The sequence below is a fragment of the Polypterus senegalus genome, chromosome 8 (assembly GCF_016835505.1).
Source record: "Polypterus senegalus isolate Bchr_013 chromosome 8, ASM1683550v1, whole genome shotgun sequence".
Taxonomy (NCBI): domain Eukaryota; kingdom Metazoa; phylum Chordata; class Cladistia; order Polypteriformes; family Polypteridae; genus Polypterus; species Polypterus senegalus.
In genome coordinates this window covers 23,484,948-23,495,650 of record NC_053161.1, presented here as the reverse complement: position 1 = coordinate 23,495,650, position 10,703 = coordinate 23,484,948, and the positions used below count along the sequence as shown (strand labels likewise).

At 36.2% G+C, this 10,703-nt stretch overlaps 1 protein-coding gene across 2 annotated transcripts; it reads right to left on the bottom strand.

Moving 5' to 3' along the window:
- Positions 1 to 1,002: 1,002 nt before the first annotated feature.
- On the bottom strand, positions 1,003 to 10,451 carry LOC120533837 (amphoterin-induced protein 2-like). 2 transcript variants are annotated; one of them, XM_039760868.1, is made up of 2 exons: positions 10,134 to 10,451; positions 1,003 to 3,357 (listed from the first exon to the last, which is right to left on the bottom strand). In XM_039760868.1, the coding sequence occupies exon 2, from the start codon at positions 3,218 to 3,220 to the stop codon at positions 1,667 to 1,669; it is 1,554 nt and encodes a 517-aa protein (XP_039616802.1). In that variant the 5' UTR covers positions 3,221 to 3,357; positions 10,134 to 10,451; the 3' UTR covers positions 1,003 to 1,666. The 2 variants fall into 2 exon arrangements, with proteins under 2 accessions (XP_039616802.1, XP_039616803.1); XM_039760869.1 differs by having other exon boundaries at positions 10,308 to 10,451.
- Between the last annotated feature and the right edge of the window lie 252 nt (positions 10,452 to 10,703).

Sequence of the window (10,703 nt, the reverse complement as noted above, 5' to 3'; positions counted from 1 at the left end):
ACACTGTATGGATACCTTATTAAATTAACAGATGAAATCTTTGGGTTGTATGCAGTTGACAGAAAGAATTGTCACCATAAGTAATCTCTAGCTACCTAATTTGATGAAATATTAGTACACTAAGGTAGAAAGTTTCCTATCCTCATCATAAACTGTTTTCATTTTGAAATTATACTTTCAGTTACTACTGTTACTATCAAAAAAGCAACACAAATAACTGTACTAGTTTTATAAGTGCTAGCTAGCTGCTTGCTTGACCGCCTACCCTCTTTCTCATTGTAGACTTTATTCTCAGAACATGGCTCTTACAAAACGCAACACTTGCTTTAGTAATTCTGATGCTTTAAAAATGGCCAATTGAAATTTAGAACTTGGTTCAAGTGAGAAATGAAAAGAAAATATATAGCCATTTTGTATGTGCCTTTAATATTTCTGTTATATTTATTTGTATCAAAAGTTGTATTTAGATGTAATGTTCATGTTGAAATTCAAACAAAAAGCTGAAATGTATTTCCTAAGCTTTTCAGAAATATATGAAGTATGCCATGGTCGGCCCATTTACTTCACACCCAAGTGATTTTAACTGTACTGATTATGAACTTAGTTCGACATATCACAAATTTCTTCTGTGAATAACAATAACCCTTGTTATTTGTCAAGCAAATAAAAATGTACTTTTGAGGCAAAATGTTATACTGTAAAGTTACATAGTAACACTAGCAAAATGTACAGTGTAGGCCAAAATATTTGAAAACAAATCGAAGTTAACATGGCTATGTATGCAGAAAAAGACAGCAAAAGGAAGCATAATAAATATGTGTTTTAAGGAAAAAATATGCAAATCTTAATTGAAACCATTTTAAATATAGTCCCCTTTAAAGTAAAGTCATTTGCAATGTCTATAAACAGAGTAACACTCTAACTGTATTTCTGATAAACTCATAGTTACACAATAGTTACCTTGTGCATGTTTAAAACAAAACTTGCCACACACTCACAGAGGCCTGGCAATAATTGCATTTGTCTGATTTTTTTATACAATGAAAGCAATACATAACATAATGTTTAACATCCCTTTAATTGATCCAGCAAAGAACACACCCAATTAATTCCCTGAGCCAGCACATAGCCTTTTCTAGATCGGATGGTTCAGGAATATCTGAGAGTGGCATTTAGACAGTCTTTCCTACTGTAAACTAATTATCTGTAAATATATAAATAAATATATAAAAATTATATCTTTAAAAGTTAAAAAGAAATATAAATCTTTTGATGCTGAAGCATATATAACTCTTACATATACTGCACAATATAAATGCATTTTTAATTATATTTTTCTTTTAGTATAACAAGCATTCCCTTTCTATGATTTGCAGTAAGACCAGTTTCAACTCCCAATTTAATTTCATATTTTACTTTATAAGACTAAATGTATGATTTGTCTTGGATGTGAATAAATCCTAAATAAGGCAAAAATATCAGATAAAGATTTTATCATTGCTGGTCAGGAACAATAATTAAACTAAGTGTACATGCCATTTCCTCCATTCTTCCGAGTTATAAATGCATTTTGTTTTGATAAAGAAGTTGCTAAAAAACTGTCTTTGTAAAAAGCGCGTGTTGGACTAATACCACCACAATTCTATGCAGATTTAGGAAAATACTACTAAGCAACAAAAGGTGAATCTGAAAACAGTGATGTTACTGAGTCAGAATCGCACTTCACCCTGCTGTTTTTCAAGATGCTTTCAGTCATGCCTTGTTCAGAAGAAAGTAATTTTACTTTCCCATTTTGACTTGGCTGATTTTCCATGCCAGGCTCCACGAACACCACTCTTTTACCAGTACTGGTTTTTCTTTCTGAGTGAATGTCACTAGATACACCAGCACTTAATATTGATGACCGGCCACTGCCCGCATTTTGCTTCCGTTCTGTTTTCTTAGCTTTGCACCAGCATCGGCAAGGAGTTAAATATAAGTAAATTAAAACTAGAACAATACTAGCTACACATGCTGCAAGTGTTGTAAAGGCGGTATTAAATGTTTCATGTGCTCTTGGCTTGTCAGTAGAATTGGTTACTTTAAATGTGACTTCTACTGTTTCATTTAGTTTCCTCTTATTGCTAACTGCAATGCATTTATAGATTCCAGAATCCTCAGGTCTTGCGTGGTGGAGTTCAAGACTTCCATTATGGAAAACCTTCAAGTTGAGTGTCTCATCACCTGGCTGAATGAGCTCTTGGCTTGGAGTAACCCAATAGAAATTTGAGCTCACATCAGCTATTTTACTGTCACAATGTGCCACGAGCCTGTCACCAATGCGAACCTCATAAATCATTCCTGAGAAAAAGAAAGAGCCATTGATAGTGCTGTTGGAACAGTTCATAAAGTCATCAGAATTAGGTGAAGGATTAATGGGCACTTTCTGGCTGGACTGGCTGAAGCAATTATAATCACTATTGAATTCTATGACAGAGCGAAATTTCCTCTTCTTCCAGTAAAGTATCATAGTCTGCAATGCACAGTCACAAATAAATGGATTCTCATGAAGATACAGCCTATACTGTTGTCTTGCTGGAAGCGCAATGATCTTCTGGACAGGCACTTCCTTGATTAAGTTAGAAGATAGATCAAGCAGTTCAAGCTGTGCAAGACTGTACTTGCTAAACAAGAGTTCCATGGGAAATTCAGAGAGAAAATTCTTACTTAAATACAATTTTTGCAATTTTTCCAATCCTCCAAAAGCTCCAGAATTAATTTGAGTAATACCATTGTTGAACAGGAGCAGGATTTCTAATTCTTTCAGATCACGAAACATATTTTTATCTAATGTGTTCAGTCTGTTAGATGACAGGTCAAGGTAGCGGACACTAGCTACATTACGAAAAGCTCCCAAAGATACTGTACTTATAGAATTATAACTGAAAATGAGTGTGTTAAGTTTATCAAGGGGACGTGAAGCCCAGTCACCACTGAGAATAGTAATTTTGTTGTAGCTTAAGTCAAGTCTGTTAATAAATTTGAAAACAATAGCAGGTACAGTTGACAGATTCTTGTTGGTGCATGTTATAATGTCACTAGCACAAATGCATACATCCGGGCAGCTTCCAAATGAGCTGCATGCTAAACTTGCACAAAGTAAAAGAGCAAAAGGTATGCTTTTGGGGTTCAGTCTCCGACCTCTGTGCAGAGAGAAAAACTGAAACCAGGTTAAATCCATTGTGACTATGTCTTATCCGTCTTCAGGAGATTCAAACAATGCTATCACTCTTCCAGGAATCAATCTTAAAAGAAAAATACACAACATGGACTTAACCATTTCACATCCAGTTCCAACTTTGCTTTTCTGTGCAGCAGCTGAAAAAATTCAGAAAAATTACAATCATTTTTCAAATACTCCATTATAAATCAAACACACATGCTAAGTCACAAACTTAGTTCTGCATCTTTGCCACAAACCAACAAATAAACAATTGCCTATAGAAATCATCCTTGTATTAATGGTTTGTGAATTTAACAAATTGAATGTCATAAACCATTAAATCATATTTCATTAAAGTTATTATTACACTTCTTCTTTCATTTGAATTCTTCAAACATAAAATATAGTAACTGCATTTAAATAATTATTCTTTGGATACATAATTTCAAATGTTTGAAATAAAGGTTTTGTAACAGTTTTCACTGAATGTTTTTGCTGGCTGATAATCAGTTGATGGGGTTGAAAGCCTCACTAGGATAGTGCAGACCATGAAAGAGTCTGGTAGAACAGCTTCATGCATGAGAGAGAATCACACTGACAGTATTAGGGGGTCTACAGATGCTAAGCTTGAAGCATAGAGGCTACTACATAAGGGTATATACAGTAGATGTATTCTCCCTGTCATATACACCTGGATGTTTGGGGATTAAGGGTTCCAGGAAGATGCTAGAGGGAGGTATAGCCTGTAGTTCATTGAAAAAATTACCCTGAAATTAGGTTTAAAGCTGCCAAGATAGCCAGAGACTAATTCAGTGTGGACAGGGCACTCAATTGGTCAAAAGACGAAATGCTGAAATCCAGACATACAGTAGATACAAACATTAGAGATATAGGAAGTGTTTAATGTAGTAGGTGGATGGGAAAGTGAACAAACCAATAAACTAAACACATTTGGACGTGACCCTGTGACAGTAAAACCCATACAATTTTCTTTCTGTTCTGTTAATCTGGTACTTAATTATCACTCTCTTGGGTGTAATAATAACATTTTACCATACTGTGGGCACTTTGGTATTATTCTGTTAAGCTGGTACTCAATTATCACTCTCTTGCATGTAATAATTGCATTTTTACCATACTGTGGCCACTTTGGTATTATTCTGTTTATGAGGATATTTTAAGAGCACACCCTTGCAGTTACACTGATGTAGCAGGAAGAATAAATAGCCTGTTATCAAAATCATTTCCAAAACGTCTATTTATTTTATGAGTTGATTTAACCCAGGGAATTTTTGCCCCAAAAAGCTCAGGTCTAAAAAGCAGCCCCACCTCATCCTCCTCTGTTACAGGGTCAGCATGGCCCAATACATTCCCTTCTGTAATCATGGATCCTCTATTAGCCAGGGGATGTTGCCACCTCTTTCATTTTCTTCTTGACCTCATTTTCTCATTGGCCAGAGGCCCATCAAAGCATTCCTATACAATGCAGGGAAACCTGCCCTTTTGCATCCCATAGGAGCACTATACTGTATGTTTCCACTAGATATTTGTCTCTTAAGGTGTGTGCAAATGCTCACGCTCAATGTTCTCCAAAGCTTTGCAGCACACTTATGAGATGAACTGCAAAATGGCAGCCTCTATTCTTCCATAATTGCTTCTGCAGGAAATTTTCTGCCACCATTGTGTTTTTTTCTTTATCATCTGGAGGTATTATTTGAGACATATCCCTACATTGTGTTACCCTACAAACTCCATTGTCCCAGCCACATTCTGCACTTCCTCATGTTCCTCCTGAGGTGGTTTCCATGGGGTGGGTGCAGCAACACAACGCATCAGTGCATGCTCCCAACCTCTCTCTCCCTCTCTCTTTCTCTGAGACTCTTTATTTGTTTGAGATAATTTAACTTGACTCTACAGGCCATTGAGTGATAAATGAAAAAAAAATTTAACCATCAATGTACTTTCTTAACTAATTAGTCTAATACTAGATTATGTAAAACCAGAGGCTATACAGGGATGCAGTAAATGCACTGTATACAATGAAATAGGCTGTAGATCCTTCAAAGTTCTTTTTAGAAACTAGACAAAGCAGAGCATTGAGGTGAGCAAGATAATAAAATAACTGGCTTTGATTTTGTAATACCACAAAACGTGAAATAAAATAACTGTACTATGTTTTCCAGAATTTTTTCTACTACACATTCTTTGGACCACGCAACATTCAATGGTGATTTAAGGAGTCTTTCTTTCAAATTACATTTGTTAATAGCACAAATCATTATGTCCCTTTGAATAACATTGTTGTGGTTGTTGGAGGGGACAAAAATGATGATTTTTTTATTGTATGAGCTTATACAGGCTGTCAGATATGTTATTACGCTTTTCGAAATGGCTATGAACTATGCAAGATTAAACAATGTAAACTTTCAAACAGTGTTTGGTTATTGAAAAAAAAAACATAACGCATTAAAGAATATGCTTGTATAAAAAGGATAAATAGTTTTTAAAGTTATCTCAGCATGGAAAAGGTTTTCATGTTAGATAAACTGGCAGATATTAACTGGATTAATAAGACAGTGTGGGGGTGAATGGTTCACCAACAAAAGCGTGATAGACATATGCGCCCCGACAAAACCACGACAAATAAAAGAGTGCCGACAAACCCGCTAACTGGTTTTCGACAAATGCGCGCCGACAAAATTGCCACGACAAAATCGCGAGAGAGGCCAAGAGAGTGGGACACCCTTGCTGCAATTCTTCCCACATATGCAGGGCGTAATCTTAAGGACTATCTAGGTGCTGATGGCATGCCGCGTCTCATAATATTGACTTCTAACATTATTATATATGCTTTAAACTAGTAATTCATATTTAATGAAACTTTCGAGATTTTGTCGGCGCGATTTTGACAGCGCGTTTTAATCGGCGCTATTTTGTTGGTGCACATATGTCTATCGCGCAAATGTCGGGTCACAGGGGTGAATGTATGCAGCATTATAGAGGTATCCAGTTTAGGTTTTTGGAGCTGCAAGGATAGGTACCTGCTTCAGTGAAAGTAGATTAAATGTGTTCATGAACTGACTGGAATGACCTAAAATCAAGAAGGTCAAAAGCAGTATATTTTAGCTTGAACACTCATTTGATGGTGCAAACATTTTCCACATATTTTATCAATCAGCTATATAGACTGTGTGTGCTGTTGGCTATCACTCCTCCCCGAATTATTCATTATTACCTGACACCTCCTTATATTCTTTTTTTATGGGTTGTTTTACTATTATCATTAAAAGTCAATATATGATTCTGTCAGAGTTTGTTGGCAAATATCACATACTTTAAGAACTGAACACAGAATCACAGAGCAAAACCTCAAATCTTTTCCAATGTATCACTAAAGATCTGACTATTGTGACATGATTGGAATCACTTTAAGCTTAAGACAAATGGTGTGATTCTTTTGTATAACACTAAAATTATCTTCCAAAATGAAAATCCCCTACTATTTCAACCCAATAATACTGCCACAGCTATTGTATTAGTTAAGTGAAAGCAAATTTAATAAACCTTGACAAAGTGATTATTTTCTTTGCACATCTGTCCATAATACTGTAAAAAAGGACCCGTGATTTGCAAATCAAACAGTTCACCATCTGGCAGTTGTCCATAGTAAAGCATGTGGTCAAAATCATTTTAAAAATAATAAAAAGCTGTGGCTTTGGAGTGAGTGATTTGTTTACTCTTGTTGCAAGTACCACATGAAAAGCTTAGGTACAGCAAGATATATCTGTCAATCCAACTCTATTCCATAAACACCAGTTCTACCACAGGGAAAGCAACGGTATTATCAGTACAGCTGAAAGTGATATTTTGAAGGGTTTAGAGTCATATATATATATCAACAAAATCAAAAAACAACTGCTTTCACTTTTTAATCTACTGTAGGTTTTATAAACCAAAAGTATTATTAGACATATACACATGAAAGACCTGTGCATATGTGTGTGTGTGTGTGTGTATGGAGCAGTCCACTCTGCTCACACTCAACCAGAGCCACTAGATGGCTGCATGCACTTTTACATTTTTTTGCCGCTTGCTATGAAATACCTGTGTGCAGCAAACACCGCTGGGCAACAACGACATTGTGTTAATGACACAGATGAAGAGACACAACGTCAAAACGAAGAAATTCCAAGTGAAATACCTCAGCAATGGAGGGCAAGGCTTGACGTTTTCTTTAAAAACACTCTCTATCTGGAGGTATTTTCCAAAGACAAAGATTAATAGGACTCAAATGCCAGCAATATGGCTTAGATATGGTATCACCAGTGTGTTCTTACGAAAGCCAGTGGGGCAGCAAGTACAGGTGAGTACAGGTCCTCTGCACCTGATAATTCTGAAGAGTTCGTTGACACCGCTCCTAGTTCACAAATATAGTAAAACTGCTAGGGAGTCTTTGGGTTGTTTTCTGTTCTGAAAACCACATGCAGATGGTATACTATAAAATCTAAACTTGATCTGTTTTATATAAAGGACTAATATGCTAACCTAGAAATTTTACATTAGTTTTATGTATTACTTCTCTTAAAATGGTAACCATAATAATATTTCCATTTAAGGTTAACTAATATGCTGCAAAAGGCTGTGTTTCCATCGCTTAATGTTTGGGCTTGGTTCCATACTCTGTGTGTCTACTCTGTGAAAGTTGCAAGTTTTCCTTGAATCTGTTAGTTTTTTTCTTTCTATAATTCTGATTTCCTCCCATAACACAAAGAAAGAGTGGTAAACACAGTGATGTCTACAGACTGTTTTATATCCTTAATGAGGACATGTAGAGTGTGGTTATTGTAAATCTACAAATATTACTCTCAAAAAGCATTTTCATTCACAATATGGATATATATCCTATATACTCACAGTAGTTTATGAAATAAATTTTATGTGTTACAGCACTCAATAATTTAGTTAAGTCATTTGATTAGGGGTTCCAGGACTTGATGCTTGGGTTGCACTAGAGTGCTTGATTTTCTTCCAAGCAATTTCCTAATCAAGGGCTGATTTATTCTATATTCTACTCTGACAGGAGTACTAAATTAAAACTGTTGTTTCTCTTTTTCTGTATTAACTGCACATTTCTAGATACAGATTTAAGAATTTAGCAAATAATGGTACGTGTATCTAAAGTCATGAAGGTTTATTAAATTCAATAAATATTTTGTTCAAGCAGCCATTTTAGCTTATGATGATAACATACTGTAGTAAATATAACTGAGACTCAATTATTACTCATATACTGTATAGGATATAACCATTTTCACCTGGGCCCGTTCTTTGCAAGCTGTCAGCTATTTTGAAATATTAAAGGAAGAAATCTATTATGAAAATGACAGTTAAAATGACTCAGAAAACAAAAGTGAACAGAATCTTATTTAGGTATAATATGGCAATAATATATGTTATAAAATTGTTATGAAAGTTATTTCAAGACTGAGAGATATTTTACAGAAATACATTTTAAAAAAGCCTCTATCATAATTAAACAGAGAAAAACCAAAGTAGGAACTGGTTTTGTGAAGAGAAATTGGAGTATAATTCAGAAGTTAGTAAATGTCCACCTGCAGGATATGGCTGGATATATAATATACAACAACCAGAATTAGAGATACTGTATATTCAAGGCTAGTTTAATTTGGTCTTTCTTAGTACAATAATATAAATATCCTTTAGAAATAGATACATAAAACTTAAGCTCAGTACTCACTGCTGTGTGAACAGTATCAGTACATAATTCCAAACATTTGGCAGGATTTTGGGGCAGTGCTTTGAATTGCTACAGCACAGTCTCAGTGGCCTGGGTTCCTATCTTAACCTATTTCTGTCTGTGCGAAGTTTGCATATTGTTGCTGTATTTGCCTTGGCACTCTTTTCTGCCTCATCCTAAACATGTGCATGTTTGGCAATCTGGCCTTAACAAATGAGCCTTACTCATACCAGGTCAATTTAGAGTTGTTGTATCATAAAACATTTAAACAAAAACAATTGCATTTTATCGCTGATATGGTATATAGAAAAATCAGTAAAAAATATTTAAATAATTATTGGTTGGCTGTGCATTTATGAGGTGTCATCCAGCTCATTGTAAGTTTAAAAGCAATATTGCCTGACACTATTACCCATGGTAACCTGTAAGATCAGGACATGTTAGAACTTTTCTACAGACTGTACAGTATGTGATGTCTGGTGCATAAACTGGTTAAGTGACTTTCATATGGTGACACGATGAAGCGGAATCCACAACCTTTGGTAGGTTAAAGTCTAGTGCCTTAGCCTGTACACCTCACTGCAGACAGGGGATAATTTAATTGTTTGGTTCACTGTTACTAGGGCAGGCTTTTAAAATGAATATCCTACAACATTACTAATCTTTAAAAAAGTGAGTAAATATCTAGATAAAGGCAGATAAACACAGTTCATAACCAGAATAAATACCCAAGGGCTACCAATTAAGTCATTTCTCTGCAGTTTTGACATTTAGTGGCACAATTTCTTAAAATATTATTTACAGATGAAGCTCTATTGTCAGCACTACAATACAGTTCTAGAAAGTAAGAGATTGCCTTGTAGTTTTTCAGTTTAAGATATTTTTTCCATAAAGAGACCGTTCGAGAGTTTATAATTAATGATTCTGCAGAAGTTGAGCATTTAGCTTGATAGATTCTAAAAAAAAATCCAGGTTTACATTTCATAGTACAACACATTACTTTCCTTTGCAGAACTAGCATATTCTGAACATTATTGGGTAGTGATCAGGTACACAACAGGATCCGACGAACTTTTTGCTGCTTTCTAAAGTGACATTTACCATTACCTTCTAATAAATACAATTCACAGGAAGACAATATACAACCCGACAAACTAACTGTTAAATGATTACCTCCGACTTCAGGTTCCTCAACTGCAGCAACCTGGTCACTTCAATTAGATGCTCTGAAAGTCTGTGGCTGCCACATCTCCGTGAGAAACTTTCGAAGCACCTGTGTCTTGCGATGCTAAGATGAGAGGCATAGCTCGACAACCAAGGGATAACGACGGCAAAAGAAAAACACACCTTTGGCTGGTAAGCAAGCAAATCAAACTGTCGACGAGATGCAGTTTCTTCGATGGTTGCATCCGCCCCGAGCTCTGTGCTGCGCTGAGCTGAGCTGCGCTGCGATGCACACGCCGCTGACAGTTGTGGCTGGGTGAGAAAAAACATAGACGGACAGGTGGGAGGGGACTGACAGGGCGGCTTCACCCCGCCTCCCTGCCGAATGCGCGCGCGCCTGCTCGAGCGCGGCTGCGCGCCTGCTTGGTCTTCTCCCGGCACAGCGAGCCACGAGCGCCTCGGTGAGAGTAAGAAAGGGAGGGCTTACCTATGGAATAACAGTAATGCAACCTCATTAGCATGCGGCGCATTGCCCCTGGGGCCCCGGCAACTAGCCTTGTTGCTAAGATGCTAAACTGT